This window comes from Leptodactylus fuscus, chromosome 1, assembly GCF_031893055.1.
Source record: "Leptodactylus fuscus isolate aLepFus1 chromosome 1, aLepFus1.hap2, whole genome shotgun sequence".
Lineage (NCBI taxonomy): Eukaryota > Metazoa > Chordata > Amphibia > Anura > Leptodactylidae > Leptodactylus > Leptodactylus fuscus.
In genome coordinates this window covers 59,951,888-59,976,791 of record NC_134265.1, presented here as the reverse complement: position 1 = coordinate 59,976,791, position 24,904 = coordinate 59,951,888, and the positions used below count along the sequence as shown (strand labels likewise).

The window sequence follows — 24,904 nt, the reverse complement described above, 5'->3', positions numbered from 1 at the left end:
CAAGCTCACCGTAGCTTTACTACAGCTCCTGAAAGACTATAGACTTCTACCTGGTCTTTACTCATCTGCTCTTGGACTACTGCCTCAGACCCCTGTGGGCTATCCACCTGCTGTCTCCAGCCTCCTCTGCATTACCCGACGACTGGACTCCTGATCCTGTACCACTAGTACCGTGACAAGCGCTGTACTGTCAGAGGGGGCGCTCCTTACCGCCCAACCATGACGGTAAGCTGTGAGGAATGGCCGCCCCCAGTACTAGTCTATGGACGAGTACAGTCAGGAGGGGCGTTCCTCACAGCAGAACTAGACTGTCAGGAACACCCTTCTGATAGTGGGATGAGATTATTGCCATTATAACGGCAAGTATATCTCCAGCCCTGAAGCACATAATGTAGCACAGCGCACTGTTGGCTTTCTAGCGGTATACAAAACTGCATGTGCCCAAAGTCCTGTTTAAAGGAGACCTGTCAGCAGCTCTGTAAAGCAACTCCTTTCCTTATGAAAATTCATCAATCATTTACTCATTCTAGCAAATGCCGTCCCCACAAATTTTCCACTGCTCGATTTTTTTTCCATAGTGTGTGGATATGATTAATCTCATTCACTTTCCTGGTACTGCCAAATACAGTACTTTTTCTGCTACTTTTCCGCAGCAGACAAAACTCCGTGTGTTCACAATGTAGGGCCTTAATTTAATAATTACTCAGAAATAACACATGCCGGCCAGGGACCCACGTGGTGTAAACACAGCGGTTTGGCTACAGCAGAAACTCTGCGACAAAAACCACAATGTTTTGCAGTCCCTGCAAAGTAGCACTCTAGCAAATCCCATTCACACATTGTGGTAAAATACGCATGGCAGATACGCTGCTATGCGTTGCCACTGCAGTTTTTCCTGCAGTGCTTTTTTGTTATTGCCCACTATGGATCCTTAGCTATAAAGTTGGAACTATACAAGAAATAAATACCAACTAAGGCTAAGACCCTATATTACAGAAACACAACTTTTTTTGTTGCAGATTTTGTTGTGTTTTTTTGAGCCAAACTCAAAAATGGCTGCAAAAGGAATGGGAAATATAAAGGCAATTCTTATACTTCTACCTTCTGCTCAATCTACTTCTGGCTTTGGCTAAAAAAAAACACAACAAAATCGGCAACAAAAAAAGCTGTGTTTCTGCAACATGGGGCCTCAGCCTAAAACTCAAAAATTAGTCACAGTGTCCTGACTTCCTTTCCACTGCCAGTGTATTTTAAAAGGTAACTTAAATTGTGTGTTGGCTACTCTGACAAATTCTGCCAGTCCTAAATGCAAGCCTATATTAAAAAAAAAAAAAAAACTCACTCCAAATCTGTCCTTATAGTTTTTTTTATTTTAGCCAAAAGACAGTATAGAGTGTAAAACAGACATGCATAGTCAATCATTGAGGTCTGATGTCCATGGGCTGGAATCCTTGTCAAAATCACTTGTTAAGGAACTTAATGTAAATTTTTCTCTAGATTTCACCTTTTGCATATCAATCTGAATCCAATCCACGGCCTATTACATCACGCAGTAGGTTTTAAAATCCCCACCATGCTTTCGAATCTAAGAGGAATAGTTTTTGCATAAATAAGGCTTTTCTAAATTCCTTTAGCATGTATTTTACTGTAAAATTTCATTGTGAAATACTGCCTGAAATCCTCAATAATCCAGTCATAAATGCACCTGGCGTTTTCATTCTCTTCTATGTAACCTCTTCTGGTTACGGATAAAAATACATTAAAACATTTCACAAAAACTACAAAATGTCAACTTATTACATCTACGTTATTTTTCTACAATAAAATTCTTTGATTTTTTTTTTTAGATGTCAACGAATGTGAAAGGGATCCATGTCGGAACGGTGGAATCTGCACAGATCTTGTAGCAAACTATTCATGTGAATGCCCTGGCGAATATATGGGAAGAAACTGCCAGTACAGTAAGTAGATCTCTCACTTGATACAATTATACCTGCAAGGTTCCAGCGCGAATAGACAAATGTATCAAAACATTTCCACATTTACTTAGACGTAAGGGTCATCTTTTCTAGGAACTCCGCTTTCAGATATTAGGAGGCTGAGATTGTAATTTATTGTGTAAAATGCCTGTTGCGTCTGATGAATAGAAGCGATATCAATCACGAGTCTGGTGCCTGCCGAAATTACTATCAAACTGCTCTGCATATCAAACGTAACACAGGACTCCTATCAGCTCCACAGATCACCACTGTCTTCATGATAGGGACCAACATCTATTTTCCTATTATTATGCTAAAGCAAATGCTTTCTTGTTAATCTCTTCTGCCTTGTGCTATCATCTTGTATTGATCTATTGTGCTGTTGGAATGTAGATAGTTGTGTAGTTAATAGGATGGATCACTTTACATCACTTTATGTACTGACAAAAAAATATATATCTATATTCTTACCTTCCATTTTAAAGTTCTGGATGTGTAGTCATTTAAATTTTCCATTTATTTTTTGCTTAAAAAAAAAATAAAAAAATTCTAACGTTATTAAAGGGATTTTCTGGGACTTTTTAATGGATGACCTATCCGGTGGACACCTGTGGATTCACATGAAAGATTGGCAGGTCTGGTGACCAATGATTGTAACTAGAGATGAGTGACCACTATACAAAACAGCCGTTTCAAATAGCACGCTCCCATAGAAATGAGTGTACGTAGCCGGCACGCAGGGGGGGGGGGGGGGGTTAGCTACCGGCCGCCGGCAAAGTCTGCGTGCCGGCCACTTCCATTCATTTCTATGGAAGCATGCTATTCTGAACGTCTGTTCCGAATAGTGTTCGCTCATCTCTAATTGTAACATCACATGGCCTAATCGTGGCACAGTCCTATGCAAGTGATTGGGCAATACTAATAAATTCCCTGCAATATTATTCATTGTAAATTACACTTTGTGTGATATGTAACCATTGTTTGTATGCTGCTATGTATAATGTAACACAACATAACATAACATAATATAATATATAAAGCAAGAGAACAATGCTGTAACAGCACAAAACTTTCTGGGAAAAACTAACCTCCCCAGGTTGTATGGCGGGGTCCCATCTCCAATGTGGGGTCACTCAAAGAAAACGAAAAAAGTCCACCCTCCAGCAACTTTTAAATCAATAGGAAATATCCTTGTACAATAAGCAATAGCAATACACAAGCTATTTCTAATAAAATGCATTTTCTATCGATTTACAAGATGCTGGCAGACTTTTTTCTTTTTCTTTGAATGACCCCACATTGGAGATGGGACCCCACCATGCAAGTTGGGGAGGCTAACCTTTCCCAGAATGTTTGGTGCTGTTACAACAAGAATTGTTTTCTTGATATACAGTATATTATACATAAGAACATAGAAACAATGGTTACATATGACACAAAATTTACAATGAAAAATATAGTGGGAAATTTATTAGGACTGAGCCGTAATCGGACCATGTGATGTTCACGTAATGATCATTGTACACATGACCTGCCGTTCGTCCAACTGATCCACGTGTGTCCATAGAATGGCATCAATTAAAAAGTCCCAGAAAATTTCTGTAATAATTCTGGCAGGAGGTTCTGTGGCCCAGATTTGAAATCTATACCGGTCTGGTGCATATTTTTGGAATAGTTGAGTGTGAAATGTTGAAGTGGCCCATCTTTGGTGCAAATCTGAGCCATGCACCAAATATGTAACATTTATATGCAAACTTGCTAAAGGATTGTGTTACTGTTTTCACCCTATGCATTGCAAAGTCTTTTGCATTTGTTATAGACTTCCACCAAAACAACACCAGATGTAGAATAAGTTTTAGCGCAGAAAGGCTGTTGGCCAAAAATTTTTCCACTTTTACACAGCGGGAAAGGGGTGGTACATGCAGAACACCACAAAGATCTTCAAGGGGTATGAAGGAAAGGTGGCATGTACAAGGTTGTGGGAACACTTTCAGGCCATGCCCTTTTACCACAAGGCAACACCCCATTTGGAACTCCCCACAGAGTCTTACCTGTCCCACTAATATAATAATTATATTATTATTATTATTATTATTATTATTATTATCATTATATAAATTATTACCCTTATATATTAAACGGGTTTCCCTGTTTATAATGCTGATGGTCTATCAACTATGCCAAGCCAGCCTGGCTACCAATAATGTTAACATGCCCGGGGCTACAATGCTCACCTGTTGTATGATGTGATGTTCCTGCCTGTTGACTCCCCCACAGATGCAATATAAATCTGCTAATGTAACCTGCGGCCTACAATTCAGAATGGCTTCCTACTCTAACAGTTTCAAAATGAGACAGGAGCATGTCCTCTCCCCAGTCCTGCCATCCGGCTGTATTTTTAACAACCGAATTACATAGTTACATAGTAGATTAGGTTGGATAAAGACATTAGTCCATCAAGTCCAACCTATAACCCTACAATCCCTACAGTGTTGATCCAGGGGAAGGCAAAAAACCCCATGAGGCTCATGCCAATTGCCCTATTTCAGGGGAAAACATTCCTTTCCAACTCCAAATCTGGCAATCAGTATAAAAACCCTGGATCAACGTGTCCTTAAAAATTGGCAGAACCGGGGAGAACTAGATGTATTGCACCCCTGTTTTGGTGTACAGAGTTATAAGAGTGGTTTCATACATGACTATTGTTTCTGAATTTCTGAGTATAGACAAAAAGTTTATTAGTGAATAATAGTTCCAACAGTACCATATTGTACCATACATATAGTGGGCCCATTTAGTGCTAGCAGCTAGGGTTGAGCCGATCTTGAGATTTCAAGAACGATTTTAAAATCCGATTTCCGATCATTTTCCAGCCGATCTCGATCGTGAAATTTACTCGATAGCCGATCGGAATCCGATCTTTTCCGATCTTGATCTTCAACCCTAGTCAATGCTTTTCTATGGGAAAAGTCACTTTTAGGGTTGAGCCGATCTTGAGATAACCTCCGATCTCGATCCCACTGGAAAAGATCGGGTCGGAATTCCGATCTCGATCGTGAAATTTACTCGATCGCCGATCGGAATCCGATCTTTTCCGATCCCGATCGCTCAACCCTACTAGCAGCTCAATCTAAAGGGTCCCAATTTAAGAAAAAAAGTTATCTTTTTTTTGGTGGATTTCCCATATTACCAATATTTCAAAGGTCTTTTTTCCTAAAAGCATGCACCTAGGGACAAAAAATTTGATTATACAGATATGTATGGATACATTATATTGTAGCTCGTGGAGTGCTGAGAGCGCCATATTACAGATCCACAGACATTCCCTCCACGGTAAGGCCATCGTGTGCCCCGTACAGACTACTCTGCCTTACAGGGAAAAAAATTTCCTGCAATTAATATAAAAAGCAAACATAACTGTGCAATGTGCCATGTTCCAGCAACTCTATGACCATCTTTAACCTTTACTACGTAAATGTAGCCCAATTATTATTCATGTGTTGTTGCGGCTGTGCATATTTTCTCTTCCTGCCAGAGTGTTGATACTAATAGGGCTTAAATTATATTTATATCTACCATTTCATCCATGTTCTTATTCCTCGCACATATTTTTATTTAGTTGCTTAAGGTAAAAACCTGCCTTTTCTTGTACAGTTTGTTTTCACTGATGCCGGGATTAAAATGTATAAAGCGAAAATAATGTATTTCCCAAGTATTTTAATTATAACATTTACACGCTGTGAAGAGAAATGGCAGAGACGTTTTTGTTTTTTTTATTTTCATTTTAGTTAGTTATATAGTGTCAGAGTATTTCACAGCTTGATCTATCTGTTTGTTTTTGAAGTTTGGGCAGAAGACTGGAGGAAATCAAACAAACACATACAAATTATGCAGATATTGTAAACCATACTCGCTGGTGGGACGAGCTTTACAACATTCGCAAAACCATTTTTTGTTTTCGATATTAGAAATAAAAAAAAAGACCTCAATATTTCTTCATAGTAAACTTAAAAAACACCTCTACTGCAGGTCTGCTGCCTACAAGAGCCCTTAGCCAATCACAAAACCTTGATGATAATTAGTCAAAATAATTATTAGAGATGAGCGAGTAGTATTTGATCGAATAGGTATTTGATCGTATACTACGGTATTCAAAATACTTGTACTCTGTCGAAGACCACATGGTAAACGTAAAAGGCGTTTACTGCATGGTATTCGACCGAGTACGAGTATTTCGAATACCGTAGTATATCATCAAATACCTATTCGATCAAATACTACTCGCTCATCTCTAATAATTTTGGACTAATTGTCATCATGGTTGGTTGTGGATGACTACAACACCTAGACTAACATCAAAACCACTTGGAGGATAAGTTCCTTTCTATTGTTGTGTGCAGCTGATTCTTTCAACCCGAAGGTGTATGGATAATGGATAAAAGGACCAGTCCTATCCTTTATATGAAAGAATGGGAGCAGAAAAGAATTGCACTTCCACAGTGGGTCAAGTAAACGCGTCGTGTGATATTGCTAATAAATTTCATTTACTTGACCCACTGTGGAAGCGCAATTCTTTTCTGCTCCCATTCTTTCATACAAAGGATAGGACTGGTCCTTGTATCCATTGAAAAACCATTGTCAAATTCAAGTAAAAGTTCTGTTATCAATATATAAGGATGGGTCATCGATATTGAAGTCCCATAAAACCCATTGAAACTTCTGTACATGCACAGATTATTGAGATATACTGTAATAGTTACATCCTAATCACAAACACTAAATCATTATTATTGAATCTAACTGGAGAGACATCATTAAAACCTCACTTGTATTTTATTCTATTATATTTGCGTAGTAGATTCCACACTATGTATTCCATATAATTACATTACAAAACATAAATTTACTGAAGGAAGCTCTAAAAATTCTCCAGGAGGTAATTCTGCTTAATTTACTGTGAATCACAAACTTAGTGAATCAATTCTGCCATCTCTAATTCCTTAGAATTTGTCTAAGTTTGAGATTTGTGAGGTTCAACACCAGGATTCTGCATTGATCAGCTGTTTTAGGGAAGTGTATGGAACCTTAAAGCACAACTTCACTTTGTGTTTCTCTTACATCTATTGTGTAAGTAAAGGTAACATACATGGTATACTATATTAAAGAAAATGGCCTGTTTCTTAACCTATTTGTCTTTTCTGCCACCATTAATTCTGTACCATAGAAGTCTATGGATAAAGGAGAGTATAGGAAGAGGAGAAATAAGGCAGAAATAAGAGACCCCTCTGTGTTACAGAAAGGAACAATATAGTTGGGTTTTCAGAAAATACTATCCAGCCTTCTTTCTTTCTGTCTCAGCCCTTCTTTTCCTTGCCCTCCCCTTTCCATAGTCTTCATTTTAAGCTCTGCTTGTGTACAGTGCAAGAACAAAATCAGAGATGTATAAGAAGTAAAGATAGAAGTAAATAGCTCTAGACACCAGGTGTCTTCAGTAAAGTATATTGCAAAGTCTTTTCCCTTCACCTGCCCTATGGATTTATAAAAAAATAAATAAGGATACTACACAACTCTGGAAAAGAACAAAGGCAACGGAGGAAAGCTGCTCACTTTGTAAACTCAGTGATTTCAACACACTTAAATAGGGATCAGTATGCAGCATTTTCGTCTATCGTCTGTTTTTTGGATGGAGAAAAGTCCTGCAGGTGGTTCTTTTATCTGCATCCAAACAACCCAAAACTAATGGAAGGCAAATAGAGATGAGAGAGTAGTATTTGATCGAATATCGAATAACATTATACTTTATGGGAAAAAAACGGAATGTTGTTCCAGTTTCCATGCAAACCAAATTTCGACACATTGGATCCTCCAAGTTCCGGAAGTAGCAGGACAAGGAGCACGAGGAGGTTTTTGCATTGAATTCAATGGAATTTTCCCGCGTGGTATTCGACCAATACGAGTATTCGATCGAATAGTCGTATTCAATGGAGTACTACTCGCTCATCTCTAAAGGCAAACTTTAGGTTTTTTAACATGGAAGCCTATCAAGCTCTTCAATTTTCATCAGTTTTTCCCTTAATTTTTTCATCATTTTTTTGTATCCAGATCACTAGATAATAAAAAAAATACAATTTAGAAAAAAAAAGACTAAAAACTTCTGCAAACTAATGGCAAAGTGTCTGTGTAATCAAGATTTATTAAAATTTTTGAAAACGTAAGTGTCCAGTTTTTATAAAATCTTTCAAACCGATGTTTAGAAGAACTGATATTTTCGCATCAGTTTTTAAACGGATCCTGTCAATGAAACAAATTGGATTTGACAAAAACATAAGACAACTGTTCACACCTGCGCCTGGTCTCTGCTTTCAGGTTTCCATCTTCTGCCGAGAGAAACTGCACAGGAGACGGAAACCTGGTAGTCAGTTTTCAAACCCACTGGGTTTGCAAAGTGACCGCCCGTGTGCATCTTGTGCCTGTCGGCGGAGAAACCATTTTTTTTTAACTGAACACAAAGTCGGACATGCGGAACTTTGTATCCGGTTAAATCTGGTTTTGCTGCAGAGAGGCAGAGGACACTCACGGGTGGTCACTTTGCAAACCCATTCAAGTGAATGGGTTTGAAAACTAACTGCCTGGTTTCTGTCTCCTGTCCAGTTTTTCTCGGAAGCGGAGACCGGGAGCAGGTGTGAACCCACCCTAAACAGTATTTTACAGATGATAATTCTCTTTTGTTCCCTCACTCTTGTTAGACTCTGTTCTGACATTATCATCATGTTGCATTTTTGCAGCAAATTTTGCAATATGACCAAATTGTGTCAAAACAGCCTTGTGGCCAAATTATTCAGCTCTCTACCAATGTCACCTAGAAACAGTAAGTGCACAAAGTAAATTATTACAAGCAGCACAACGGATCATTGCATAGGGACTAGAGATTCAATCTATACCCTGGAAGCCAAAGTCCTACATATTGGACTGTGACATAGGGAATTTGGACATTGTCTTTAGTGTGGGCATCTCAGAGAAGTGAATGGGCAGAATGATTGAGATTGGAAATTTGCTGCCCGCTGCTTCAGCTGTCAAACAGAGAGGCCAAGACAAATGCCAGGAATCCATACCCAAACATAGGACCAAGAGAAAACATCATGCTAGGAATATGCAAGGATCTAAGACAACAGGTCATAACCCACAGGGAATTCTTAAAACACCAAAGAAGCCAATAATGTGTAGAAAGCTGGAGAGGTTTGGAGGACCGTAGATCGGAACCAACTGGGGCTGAAGGGGTACAACAGTTTCCCGGCTCTTCTGCACTTTAATCATTGGGGGTTCATTTCCACTGATGGGAGATTGAAGGATAATCCCTGTGGTGTGCTTTCTTTTTTTTTTTTTCTTTTTTTCTTTTATTAATAGAAACGACATATACATACAAAGGCAAATTAAAAATCGAATGATCAATAAAGAGAACATAAGCACAATAAACAGAAACACACAAGTGATAATAACAGAATAAGCAAATGCGGGATACGTAAACACAATTGAGATGAAATGAACACGCTAGGGAGGTGATTGAAACGGCAAATAGGCCAATGGTTTGTGGAGCCAAATTTCAGGCACAGGTGCTTGCGAAAAAAGAGAAGAGGGAGAAGGAGGGGACCGGGGAGGGGGGGAGGGGGGAGAAGGGGGTAGTGGTGGTCTAAAGGTAGCGGAGACGGAGCGAGAGGAAGAGAGAAGAGAAAGAGAGGAAAGGAAAGAGAGGAGCGACACTAAAGGCAGGGGACAGACAGCGCGTAACCAACAGGAGTAGAGAAGGGACGAAAGAGACCAAGGCGAAAATGCACGAAGGAGGCGAGTGAAAAACCAGACGAAGAGGGTGAGAGTGGAAGTGAGACACAACTCAAGAAGGTGGGGAGGACAGAGTGGACAGACTCCTCCAGGGAGACCAGATCTTGAGAAAGCGGGAGTGAGTCCTCGCTTTCCAGCTGGATAGCTCCTCAAAACGACAGATTTGATTTACCTTGCCAAACCACTCCCATTTTGTGGGGGGATCAGGGCTGAGCCATCTCTTAGGTATGAGGGAGTTTGCGGCCTCTAATAGAAAGGCAACAAGGTTCGTCTTCGAGGGTTTAAACACAGGGGAAGGTAGTGAGATCAAAGCCATAGGGGCGGTGATCTTGAAATCTGGGGATGTCAGGGACTGAATAGTCGATTCTACATCACTCCAATAGCCACGAATAACTGGACATTCCCACCAGATGTGGAGGAGAGAACCCGTGTGGGATTTGCCCTCCAACATACGTCAGAATCCGCTAAACCCTGTTTGTGGAGTCGTTGGGGCGTGAGATACCACCTAGAAAGAAGTTTGAAATGAGTCTCCTGAAGGCAGGCGCAGGGGGAAAAACCATGAGAGGATTTCAGGACTGACTCAATTTGATCGTCCGATAGTGACACCTCAAGGTCCTTTTCCCAGGCGGCTAAGTATAGGGGCCTATCGGGTTGTGGCGGTTGGATGTAAGTGGAGGGAACGAACAAAGTTTTCTTGAGAGCAGCACGTCTGGCTAAAACCGCTCTTTCGAAAGGAGTAAAGTTCGTACGAAGGGTATGCGCCGAGGACCAATTTTTGACCACCATCTGGACATGATATTTGTGTAAGAAAGATAAAGGTCTAGCTGAAAGAAGTTCATCCAATTTGGAATAATCAACTGTATAGGAAAGGTCAAGAATATCCACTAACCTATGCTGAAGAAGGCCCTGCCATACATTGAATGGAGAGGTTCCCATGCTACCCAACCCGTCCGGTAAGATTCCTAAGGGGTAATCAAAGAGGGTGTAGGCGCTAAGACATCCCTCAGGTCACACCAAGTTTCGCAGGCTCCCAATAGTAGCTGATCAAGCGATTTGTTTCTAAAACCCGGCTGGCCATAAAACCAAAGATGCGAAACTGAGGACAGGTGAAAAGTTTCTAGTGACAGATCGGCCATAAGTGTATCATGGCCAAAGGTGGTGAGCTCTATCCAGCGCTTGAGTTGAACAGCCCTGTAGTAGTCCTTGACATTGGGGAGACCCAGGCCCCCTTCAGACTTTCTTTTCATGAGCAGTGGGAGAGCAACCCTCGCCCTCTTCCCATTCCACAGGAAGGAGGAGAAAACATGTTTCAGAGATTTAAAGAGCAGAATAGGTAACCTAATTGGGATTATATGCAATCGGTAGAGAATTTTAGGCAAGATATACATCTGTAAGAGATTTTGTCTCCCAAACCACGAGAAGGGGATCTCTCGATACGAGTGTAATGTCTCCCTAATTTCAGATAGGAGGGGCGGGAAGTTCGCAGAGTAAAGGGAGGTTGGGTCTGCGGTCAAGCGTATGCCCAGGTATTTTATCTATGTAGATGTCCATTTGAATGGGGAGGAATCACTTAGTTGGGACGCCAGATTGGAGTGTAAAGAAACGTTAAGAACTTCGGACTTGTCGAGGTTAGCTTTATAGCCCGAGAAAACCCCAAAATCAGTAAGCGCCTGGGCGATGGCAGCAAGCCCCCTCTCGGGATTCGAGACCAAAAATAAAATGTCATCAGCAAATGCTGTGGAATGCAAGATGTGTCTACCAATTTTATAGCCAGAGACTGCCGGATGGGAACGGATAGCTTGAAGGAGAGGCTCGAGGGAGAGGATAAAAAGGGTGGGAGAGAGGGGGCACCCCTGATGCCCTGTGGTGTGCTTTTTGTATTTTAAAGGGATTGTCCACAAAGATAAAAAAAAAAAAAGTGCCAAAGAGCATGGAAATTGAAAAATAAAGAACTGTAGCTCCAGCACTTCAGTAATCCTTGCCAGTATCTGTTTAGTTCCCTGCTGACTGTTGCAAACAACGACTGACCTCGGAGGTCACATGTATGCATGGTACCTCAACATTTCAGGCCAAGTAAACCCAGACCAACAGGTATCACAGTAGTGACAGTATGGGAACGGTGGAACTTGGAATGGATGAGTGTAAGGTTTCCTTATTTTCTATTTTTTTTAATGACTTGAAACCAACAGTGATGTTTGGTGCTAGGCCATTTCTAGGAATAGAAGTATACCTTTATGGCCATAAACTGATGCAGAGAAAATCACTTTTTTATGTATATGTAAATCAGTCTACAGGTGCCCCAGGGGCGGCCCCATCTTTCCAGATTTACCTACAGACACCTGCAAGTGCTTTGACTCTCCTCTATAGTCTAATGTTGCCTCTGCAGCCTATGAATGACATTTTTAGCCGGTGTCACAGCTGTCTGTAAAATCCCCCAGATCAGGCCCTGTCTACTTCACACCTGCAGTTTGAGATGTGCAACTATAAGAACATGATTATCTCTGCATTGCTTCATTGGTTTGTGGTCACAAAGGTATATTTTTACTCCCTACAAAACAGTATTAGTTTGGAAGGCATTTTGGATCTGACAGACTCCCTTTAAAATTTCATGCAAGCCATATAAAGAGGAACTTTCATGTCCTCGGGCACATGCAGTTTTATATACTGCTAGAACGCTGACAATGCACTGAATTCAGTGGACTGTTGGCTTTCCCGTTATGTGACCCAGGGCTGGAGGTATCAGTGCTGTTAGTTTCGGCACCGATCTCTGCCCACTGTCAGAAGGGCATCTCTGACAGTCTGGCTGGGCTGTGAGGAACACTCTCCCTCTGACTGTACTCATCCATAGACCAGTACTGGGGATGGGGGCATTCCTCACAACTTAGTGTCATCGCTGGCAGTAAGGAACGCCCCCTCTGACAGTACAGGACTATGGACAAGTGCAGTCATGGGGGGCATTCCTCACAGCTCAGCTGGACTGTCAGGAACTTCCTTCTAAAGGTGGGCAAAGATTGGTGCCGAAACTTACCGATATCTCCAGCCCCGGGGCACATAATGGAAAAGCTGACAGGGTGCTAAATTCAATCTGACACAATGATCACTGATTGGATAATGTCAGAATGTATAGAGACCCCCTCCATGCTTACACCTAGTGTCCAATGTATTAATTTCTAAAAGGTATAAGAACACAATGGCATGACACACAGTAATAAGAAAGTAAGATCTGGATTCATCTCATGGGGAATACAAGTGCTTGCTCAAACAGACATGTCATGAGCGCTGACAGGTTCTCTTTAAGTGTGAAAACTCCTTTAGGGCAAGGGCACACATTCAGGTTTTTATGCAGCTTCTCCTCTTTTTCGCAATCTACTGCCGATTTTGGCTTCAAAAACTGCATCAAAACTCGAATGTGTGAACTTACCCTTAGGGATTAAGACTTAAAACACAGCGACTAAAATGTTTAGTCTAAATATAATCCTAAACACCAGCAACTTGTAAAACATGTAAATAGAGACCTGTCAAAACAGGCTCTATAGAAAGCTGTGTGCTAAACCCAGGTGCCATTTCTATCACTTATAACATCAGCCGCTGTATTATTGCACTACTGTGAGCCATTGAAACGCACTGAAGGGAAAGAATCTGCTGCTTTGCTTATTTTTACCAGGTTAAATGAGGGGAGGGGGCATCGCTAATTAAACCCTAAGCCACGTTGAGTCATTTTCGGATACTGATCAGTCATGGCTGTAGAACATATACGTCATAGTGTTATTCATTACCCGCAGTAGTTGTCTTCTATTCAGTGTTTATACAATGCAGGTACAACCTGGCAGCCCAAACTACCAGGGGGCTAGGACTTCCATATGGCGATGATTTGTTGTATACATGTTTGCTATCTGTGGGAATTTTAAAGGAAGCAAAATATGACAGCTGAGGAAAGTAAAGTCAGACTATGAAACATTGGTATAATAAGAAGAGATTAGAGAGCGGAGAAGCGGCATTGGAATACCCAGGCTAGCATATTATTGCTTGAGGTCAGTGCAGTTTTGCTTTTGCTGGATACATATGTTTGCTGAATTGAAATATTTTAGCAAGAAAGAATGTACAAAAATTCTGTCCAATAAAGTGACTTTTTATGTCCCTGTATGCTTAGTGTATTAGAGGAGACTCTTGTGGTTAAATTAAGCTGCAATAACCTCTTGACCTACTGTAGTGCGGCAGATTCACTAGCGGGAAACTAATAAACTCTGAATCCTGAATGGAAAATTTTCTTCCCACCAGTAAATCGAGATCAATGCTTGTTGCACTTGGTAAGTGTTCCCCTTATCCAGTAATGACGTGTAGTGATTAAAAAATCTGTCTACATTGTAAATGCCCAATTTGGAGAAAAGTATGTATAGGTACAAAAAGGAACCTAGAATAATGTGCCAGGTTACATGGTGCCAAAGGTATAGTAGACCCTTTATAGGATGTGCATTACACAACTTTGGGCGTTATTCACTTGGATAGCTTTTAACAATACTTGCTGGTCAGCTGACAGCATTTTTTTTTGGTCAGCAGCACATGAACCCATGCAAACAGAATGTACTGTGAATAATAAAGGGGGGATACATACAAGCAATGAGGATACATCCTGCTCCATTCACATTGCATTGAGTAAATGCCTGTTTGGAATAGACTTATGTAATAGTGCATTTGCCTATTTTCTTGGCTGGACATTGCGTGTAGCGAGTTAATAAGCTTTTCTAAAAGCAACCTGAATCTATGATAGGTTTACAGATATGCTGTAGCCTATGCAGGGTGTGGGGAGAGAGGTGTTTGGTAAGGATTTTGTTAGTATTTTGTAATATTGTGTTTGATTAGTTTCATGAGAAATATCCTCTCTTAAAGGGGTTGTGCTGTTATGGACACTTATCACATATCCAAATTTTGAATTTTTATTATTGAGTTTTTATTGTGTCGATTCAATTCTTGTGTGTTATTCTTAATTGTATTTTGGAATTAGATCTGATAAAGGGGTGGTACTTGTAGAGTACTAAAGAACCGCAAAACGCGCCATCTTTTTACAATAAATCTACTGTTAGGGAATTGCTAGGACAGCAATTCCCCAGTAACTGTTTGAACCCTGGGACAGGACACAAGAGACAGTGAGCCCTAAGCTGAAACCCCCAACTGACCCTTCCTATTGCCAGGCCCTATCCTACGTAATAGGCGGCAACCACAAAGATGTTCCCTTCCTGTATACATGATACACAAAATGCAGACAAGACGGACAACAACAAAGAGAGGTCAGCTAGCCAAGGGTCAGTAACAGTCGAGTGATGCAGTGCCAAATCGGAGTCCAAAGAATAGTCAGTGAGGAAAGCCAAAGGTCAATGATAAGAATGCAAGCAAAAATAGGGACAGTAAAGAGCAAGTATGCACATGACAATAGCAAGCACTGGTGTGAATGAGAGTCAAGACTAAATAGGGAGGAAGAACCTGCCCCTAGAGTTGACAGGAAGGCAGGCTGTCAATCACACGAATTAACCACTTCATGAACAGAGACAAACAAGGGCAGAAGACGGGTGTGGTGCAAATACAATCTCAGAACTAGAGCCGTGTTCACACAGTGCGACCAAAAACTTTAAGCCAAGAACCAAACTGCACACTCACATGCATGTGAGCAGAGGGTGGTGCAGTGACCCGAACAGGCAGAGATGTTACATCTACACTTGTCAATATACCCGTGTACCGCAATTGTTTGCACCAAGGGAGCGCGGACCTGGGTCAAGCATTGAGGAAATATATCCCCAATACGTCTTTTAGCATTGTCTCCAACCCAAGAGTCGTCGCCAGCAGACGCTGCCCATTCAACTCGGTCAACATTACTCTATTACGTTACACACGTTGTAATAAGAGCCCGACTGGATCTCAAATTTTTCCTATCCTTCTCCAGGACCACCTGACGTTGTAAAGCTCTCTAATAAGCACGGCCATACTTGATTGTATCTGTTATATTTGAATAAATGCATTGTATGACCAGAAATAGTGTTACTCACATACAGCACTATAGATTTACGCAAAGTTTGTTGATAGGTTAGATACACTTTAGAGATCCGAAAGAACTGAATGAGACAAATAGAACAAAAGTTATTTGGAGGCCAATATTTTTGAATGCCTTTGTGTGTATGAGTGTGTAGCCTTGTACTTTATAAAACACAAAAACAATAATGTTTTTAGTCTGTCAAACAGAAAATCTAATGTTACAGCACAAATACAGTGATCTTCACTAAAAGGGTAATAGTCTCTTTATTGCAAATAATGGTTGGCTGAACACCTCTCAGCGTAATGTAACATTTAGTCCATAACCAAAAACAATAAAATCAAGCATATAAAAATGACACAAAGACTAGCGCTCTATACCAATATCCCCTGGGGACAGTGTGCTGTTTTAACCCTTTCATTCCCAGTGGCTCTGATAAAATATATATATATATATATATATATATATATATATATGTATATATATATATATATATATTTTTTTTTTTTATTAAAAAAAATAAGTTTTCTTTGCCTCGAATCCTACAATAATTATATTTCCAGTCCCATAAACAGGTAATCCATACATTTTAATTAAATGGATATGTTTGCAGGCTTCATAATATATTTCCATTTTTATCGCATAGCGGAAGAGGTCACCCAAGTGATTATATTAGAACTCCGTGTGCACACATACAAGTCTATGCATGCTACATCTCATTATAATATATTATATTGAAATACTGTTTAGGTAACAGAAATGAACAAATGTGCAGAAAGAAAATGCTAGAGTTACTGTATTCTACCTATGTAGTTTTCTACCCCATCTCAAAGAAATTTACCATGGATATTTACCTTTGAACACCAACATACCATCCAAATCCAATCCCAAATCCCAACCTATCCCATCCGGGTTTCCATTCTCCTGCTGCATTTGGGTTACAACCAAAAAACGCAGAGAAAAGTCTTACTAGCAGTATGTCTCTTTCCGCATTTATCAAACGGATTCGGGGACGGAAATCCTGAACGGAGACCGGGTATGAACCTAGCCTTACTGTAAAATAGTCCAGTTTTATTATGGTGGTAAAAGCTTGTTTTTAGAGATAGAGGATGCCCCTTGTCATGATTACAAGTGTAGGTGTGAAGAGATCATTGCAATGATCTTGGTTCTGTCCATTTATAGATTTCTACACCTAAGGAGATGTATTTAATATTATGTAAAAAATGTCCTACGGGCGGCCTGTATGTAGGGGAGACAGGACAGACACTCAGGATGCAGATGAACTCACACCGTCACACGATTACCGAGCAGAGAATGGACCTCCTTGTCCCAAAACACTTCTGCAATTAAAATCATATTATCTATGACATGAAGATCCTGGTTTTAAGAGGAAATTTCAAAATCAAAAAAGACAGAAGGGTATAGAAATATAAACTCATGACGACCTTTGACACATTCCAAGGGGGGCTAAATCTGCCACATGGTTTTATGTCCTTTTACAGCAACTAGACACCACATCACTAATCAAAGAGATCATAAAACTCAAAAGGCCTTCTTGTGAACTAATATTTTTTTGTACATATCTGTTTATTTGCATGTACTGATTTCCATCAATTGTGCATCTAACACTCTATTCCTGTATAAATGTTTGCCTTCAGAAATTGTGTCTTAGGGCCCCTTCACACGGCGTATACGCTCACTGCTTTGGAGCGTGTAAACGTTCCGTAGCAGCGGCGTCTAAAAGCAGATCGCATTGATTTCTATGGGAGCCGGCATACGCGCGCTCGCCATAGAAATGAATGGGCTGCTTTTTCCATTCATTTCTATGGGGAGCGCGCGTCTGCCGGCTCCCATAGAAAACAATGGGAAGTGCTTTAGACTCCGCTGCTACGGAACATTTACACGCTCCAAAGCAGTGAGCGTATACGCCGTGTGAAGGGGCCCTTACCATGCCTGATGAAGAGACCTAGTAGTCTCGAAAGCTTGCAATCTGTCATCATTTTTGTTAGCCATTAAAAAAGGTATCAACTAGAGATGAGCGAACAGTAGAATGTTCGATATTCGTTTTGAGTAGCCCCTCAATATTCGACTACTCGAATCGAATATCGAACCCTATTATAGTCTATGGGGGGGAAATGCTTGTTTCAGGGGTAGGCAACGTTCGATCAAATTACACTTACCAAGTCCTCGAGTGAGGGTCGGGCTGGATCCTCCGAGAAGTCTTCTCCGTGCAGCGTCCCCGCGGTGTCTTCCGGCTCTGAATTCACTCTCCCAGGCATTGGGCCTGGGCACAGCCAACTGCGCATGTCCGCACTACAAGCGGGCATGTGCAGTCGGCTCTGCCCAGGCCCGATGCCTGGCAGAGTGAATTCAGAGCTGGAAGACATCGCGGGGAAGCTGCACGGAGAAGACTTCTAAAGGTAGGAGAAGAACCAGCGTTGATTGGCCGACTGTATAGCATTCGGCCAATCAATGCTGGTTCTGCACCGAACTTTTCCATTCGAATAGCGAGTGGTACTCGATCGAGTACAAGTATTTCGAATACCGTAGTATTTGATCGAATACCTACTAGATCGAATACTACTCATTCATCTCTAGTAGCAACTACTGAGGGCTCTCAATCTTTACATTTCATATGCACTGACTAATTCAGTACAACATTATATTTTTTCTTATATTTCTACATTATTACATTAATATGTTGACCCCTGAGCTTTCTTTTTTCCAAACTGAATAACCCTAAATTTGATAACCTGTCCTTTTACACTAATCTGTGCATTCCCTTTTGCAAGTTCATCCCCCACAGGGTGGCCACAAAGTCAACTATAACATGTCTAGAACAAAGGATGCAATTGGGCATGGATTAATATAATTTATTTCTGCTCAGACTCAGTTTCCATGGCACACACAGCAGTTTGCACAGATATTAAAGTTGTTTGCACGCACCATTCTTGGTAACCCTTTGTAAGATACACTTCACGTTCTTCACACCGACCTTCAGATACAAACAGACTCGAATTCGAAATTGCACCACAAAGATAGACAGCTGGACCGGTAGCAACAGAGACCTGGATGGAAGTCACAAAGGTGTAGATAAATCTCTATTATATGAGAGTTTTTCTACCCAGTGTGACTACAAAGCTTCAGGTTGTAGTGCATGAAGACTGGCTCCAAAAGGGACGCTGCCTACTGCACAGCCAATGGGTGCAACTAGGTTTTGCTCATTAGGAGAACCATCCCACCGCCCGCTGTCCCTAAAATACCAGACTGAGGTAGATGCAATGACTCAATTAAAGCAACAAACAATTAAAGTGACAGTGTGACATCGTAAAGTGCAATAAACTCTTAGTATCAGCACAACGACTAAATACAACACTTACTGTACTGTAAGGAATAACAGAGGAACGGAACAAAGTTATAAGAAATGATGCTCTGAGGAAGGATTTACTAAAATAAGCGAGACAAGGTAAATGGTTATTTTACAGTTGTTCGTTCTATAGTTTGTAAATCATTTATTTTCTCCTAAGGGATGATCATGATTAAAATGGTTTTCCCACGAATGACATCTATGGCATATCCTCAGGCATATCTAAACGTTACATACAGTCTTATCAGTGAGGTCGCGGTGAGATAAAAGCCAGGCTTGAAGGTTGCAGGGTCCATTTTAGAAATAGGTCTTGGTTCTAGAAGTAGGACCTGCATCTATCAGCAAATCTATGGATATGCCATAAATGTCATTGATGGAAAATTCTCTTTAACATTGATGTATCGTCGTAGCTGATGGCACCTTGCGAGGTTTTGTATTAGCACCAGAATAGCATAAAATATATGATTGTAGCTGAAAAATAACTACAGAGATGATATGTTCTCGCTTTCCTATCCTGTCCTTCCAATAAAGCTGATCACCCTGACAACACAAGCAATAATGAAAAACCTGAAATGTTTGGCATTCAGAAAGATCTATAGAACACTACCAGGAACATGACAACTACCTGGACAATACACATAGGTTATCTGAAATGTGACCTTATAATCTGTACCTCACTCAGTTTAATGAGCCCCCCCCCCCCCCCCCCCCGTTTAATTCATTTGAAACTTGGGGAACTATATCATTAACCAAAATACCGTGCCGTATTATTAACCAGAATGCAAGCAGCGGGGACAATCCTTATAGCAGGTAGTTTTACTTCTTTACCGTTTCCCACTAAGTGGGTCATAAATTGTCATAATAGTCATACTAACAGAAGAGCGGCCCCCATACTGAATAAATGTGTTGTATTGATAGCCAAATCTGGAGTATGGCCCCTTCCAACCTGCTATAGTATGTACAATTCATCACACTTGTACATGCCAAGTTTATGTTAGGACTCCCACGTGCACACAAATTAGGGTTTTGTGACCTTTTTCTAAATTGTGCAAAAATATTGAGACATATTACATTTTCTAGCTGCTCACACCAATTTTGATAAAGTAGGCCAGACTTAGCAGAAAGGAGCAGGACCAACCCAAGTGACTAATATAGGCCAGGAAACCGGTATAAGTCATTTCAATCTGTGAAGCCAGACAAGCCTGGCGATGGCCTCTTAAAGAATTTGACACATCTCAGGCCTTGATCACATCTGTGTTGGTAATCCATTCGGGGGAGTCCACATGGGGACCCCTTCCCTGAACGGAGTACCGAACGCATGTGCAACAGAACGTGGACAGAAAGGTAGTTCACAATCTACTTTCCTGTCTGCATGTGGACTCCCCGAATGGATTACCGACACAGATGTGATCAAGGCCTCATCCTGGCAAGCTCCTTACTTGTACTTGTACTTGTACTCCTTACTCCTTATTTGTACATTAAACATCAGTCTTAGTAACTTGGCCCAATGTGCCAAACTTGACAATAAGAACTCTACCATGCTATTATGACTAGAGATGAGCGAACAGTGAAATATTCGATATTTGATATTCGTTTCAAGTAGAGCCTCAATATTCGACTACTCGATCAAATATCGAATCCCATTATAGTCTATGGGAAAAAATGCTCATTTCAGGGGAAACCACTATTGGACTAAAGGAGAGTTACCAAGTCCACGAGTAGCAGGGGAAGAGTGTTTAGGAGGAGCGCTGTGCAGTTAAAGCGGACGGACCACATTATAGTCTATGGGGTCCGTGCGCTTTAACTGCACAGCGCTTGCAGTTGTGCTGATAAAAAGTAAGCTCTCTCGTAACCACAAGCTGCCAGCTCTCCCGACTAGCAAAGACGAGCCTGCGGCAAATCAACGCTGGTTCTGCCAGAGGCTTGTCTGTGAGGAGGCGGAGTCTAAAATCGGACAACAATGGAGACTGCTGTGGTCCGATCTTAGACTCCACCTCCTCACAGACGAGCCTCCGGCAGAACCAGCGTTGATTGACCGAATGCTGTACACTGGCCAATCAACGCTGGTCAATGCATTCCTATGACAAAAAAGTCAGCTCCCTCGTAACCGTAAGCTGCCAGCACTCCTGACTAGCAAGTACGAGCCTGCTGCAGAACCAGCGTTGATTTGATACACTGTATAACATTCGGCCAGTTAACGCTGGTTCTGAATCGAATATTTACTGTGAATAGCTAGTGGTATTCAATCGAGTACAAGTATTTCGAATACCATAGTATTCGATCAAATACCTACTTGATCGACTACTACTCGCTCATCTCTAATTATGACAAATATAGTTTTTCTATAGTATATCTAAGCATAGCTAGCCAGCTATTCTGAATTCTTTTGAACACATCTACGTATTAATGTTAAAGGGGTTGTCCCATCACAAGGATCCTATCTATACTGCTGGTTAATGTGGATGTAAGACTTTTCCTAAATACATTGCTTCAGCAAAACTGCTTTGTGTGTCCACTATCTTACTTTATTCAATTTTTTGTGGCCACAGCCCTGACCTAGCTGCTCCTGAGTCAAATGATGTATCTGCTGCTCTCAGGGGGAGGGAGGAGGGGCTAAGTGCAGGGAGTGAGCCTGTGTATCTAGCTATTACTGTGTCTGCACCATGTGACCTAGGTCCTGCACTCAGATAGAGGAGAGGAGCTGCTTTCATTTCTTCTCTTCTCCCAGCTATCAGGCTAGCTAATTCAATTGTGTTCATTATGGCAGAGACAGGCAGTCTCTGTATGTAACACAGAATGGAGTTGCTGCTGCCTGTACTTCATAGTCCAATGTGGGTGGGCGGAGCTACACGCAAATTTGGGGGCGGAGCTAAATGGCAGGTTGCCTGTGAAACCCCGCCCACCAAATGATGCAAGAAACCAGGAAGAAAGAAGATTTTACAAGAGTGAAGACTGGTGAGTATGTGAGGTGGGAATACCCCTTTAATAATGTTATGTTCAGCCCTGTATTCTAAGATGATCAATTATTTTAGCTTACTTACACAACATTCACATCTGAACCGGTGGGTTCATTCTTGCAGCCTGCTAGAGAATCAGAAAAATAGAAAAATTGTCTGTCTGATGTCGGAAATAATAATAGACTCAAAAACATCCCATGGGACCCTATTGACTATAATGTGAACTGTTGGATATCCATTTTTTTTAACTGAAATAGTTCGACAAAAAAGTCCAGCTTGCAGCATTTTTACGTCTGTCGATTTCTGACTAATCTAAATCAGACTGACATCCGTTGCAGATTTGAGCATAGCCTAACAGATTTTGATGGAGAGGTTAAATAGTCGGTGTTCTTTCAACAAACTTTGAATAACTTACGTGTACAGGCAAGGATAGTAAGCTTTCTAATATGTCTTGTCAGTAGGAAATGCTTCTTTCTGTCCTTATCCCAGCTCCCCCCTTTCACTACTATAATACATTTAATTCTAAAAATCACTGATCTATCCATCTCAAAACTATAGAAGTCAATGGAGAGGGACAGAGAGTGCATGATATAAGAGATGAAACTTAAAGGGGTTTTCCCAACTCGCATGCTCACCAACTTGCAGGCTGTATGTTCTGTTCACTTCCTGGTTTTCTTGGTAAATTGGTGGGCAGGGTTTCACTTGCTCTGCTAGCTCTTTTCACAGCAGTACATGTTTGCAGTTAGTAATGAGGGATGGTTGTAAATAAATTAGCACAGTATCACTGGAAAATGCACAATATAAAGCTGATGTAACAGAGCTGAATTTTATAGGTGATGAGAATCCCAAACTTACATGCTACAGGACCAAGAGTCAGCTTGCAATAAACTCAGTTTTAGGTCTGTGTTTACATACAGAGGTAACAGACTCATTGTCTCAGCCCTTATCAGCAAAATTCAATTAGCAGCTCAGAAATACGAGCTGCTCCCGAGAACTCAGCTCCCCTTCCCTCCTGAGAGCAGGGAGCTATGTCACTTGTCCTGGGCGGAGAGATAAGATCATCCCCATGTCCGTGGTTATGGAAACAGTGTAAACAATGAAGTGAATAATCTCAGATAGTGGCCAAACAAAGCAGTTTTGATGAAGCAATGTATTTAGGAAAAGTCTTAAATCCACATAAGATAGCAGTATAGATAGCATACTTGAGATGGGACAACCCATTTAAGTTTAGACTAATGCTGGAGATAAATAGAGTTTTTTCTTTTTTTTAATGTAGATTGTGAGCCCCACAATGTACATTTTTCCCTATCAGTACGTCTTTGGAATATGGGATGGAAACCCATGCAAACACAGGGAGAACATACAAACTCCTTGCAGATGGTTTTTTGCTCTTGGCAGGATTTGAACACCAGGACTCCAGCGCTGCAAGGCTGCAGTGCTAACCACTGAGCCACCGTGTGGCCCCTAAATAGAGTTTTTTCTATCACAACCAAAGCACTTTACTCATATCAATACATGCCAGTACTTCCCTATATATGTCATGTATTTCCTGGAGCAAATTTGACTCTATCCACTGGGTGCAGGAGAGGACAGCTAGTCTACATCCACCAGTTCAGAGAGGAATGCAAACTAGAGATGTATTATGTAGTGGAGGAAAGTGAGCTGAATAATAATAATAATAATAATAATAATAATATTGTACATTAAGGAATTAATATTTAGGTATAGATTCACTTTACTAATTCTTTGTATAATAGTAATTGTGAGCGTAGTAGCAGTATTAGTCTCTATCAGAGAAATGCATTAATGCCTGTGATATATGAACCCATAGGCAGATGTTGTTCAGTGGAGCTGAAATTGTTTAAACAGAGAGACATCTAGTCTATACGTTTCTAGGAGCATTTTGTGTAGAATACTTTTTTTGAGTTAAAATCAATATAATTTTGTCAAGTTGATGCTCACCTCATTTTTATGATTGTATCTGATTACTGTGCCTCTCATGCATGTGATCATAATAGAGCCGAGAACCTATAAATTGTACAAGGGATCAATGATTTTACTTTTTACATGTCATGCTACAGAATAAATCAATAACCAATTAACCATGGAGAGCACAATGAAGCTGTTACCCATTCACATCCTATTTCTCATCAAATCTGGAATGTAATTACTTCCTTTTTTCACAAAGATACTGTGTATATCATTGTTATTCAATGTGAGGTGCCTAAATCACATTCTTTACCATATGTCAGTGTTTACAGCATATAGAGCATAATTTCAATGTAGAATTTAACCTATTCATATCTGGATTATAGTTACTGTTAAAGGAATTACAGTATTGATGGCCTATTCAATAAGTTATCAATATCAGATCACTTTCAGCACTCTCTTACCGATCAGCGCTGCAGCCTCTTCATTGCTTACATTGGACTATACTGCATATTATCAATGTAGAATGTAAATATCTGAATTATAGCTAACATTAAAGGAATCACAAAATTTATGACCTATCCAATAAATTATCAATATCAGATCACTCTCAGCACCCCTACCGATCAGTGCTTCAGCCTCTTCTGTGCTTAAATTGGGCCATACTGTATAATGTCAATGTAGAATATAAACTACTCATACCTGGATTATGGCTAATATTAAAGAAATCTCAATATTTATAACCCATCCAATAAATTATCAATGTCAGATCACTCTCAGCATCCCAAACGATCAGCCTTGCAGCCTCTTCCTT

The 24,904-nt window shown here is 40.7% G+C and overlaps 1 protein-coding gene across 2 annotated transcripts in view; it reads left to right on the top strand.

Annotated features, from left to right (window-relative positions):
• The window catches only part of EDIL3 (EGF like repeats and discoidin domains 3), a 564,630-nt gene that overhangs the window by 336,391 nt on the left and 203,335 nt on the right, over positions 1-24,904 (top strand). For both annotated transcript variants that reach the window (XM_075271229.1, XM_075271236.1), the window contains one exon: positions 1,848-1,961. In XM_075271229.1, coding sequence (XP_075127330.1) covers positions 1,848-1,961 — 114 coding nt within the window. The remainder of the gene's footprint in view (positions 1-1,847; positions 1,962-24,904) is intronic.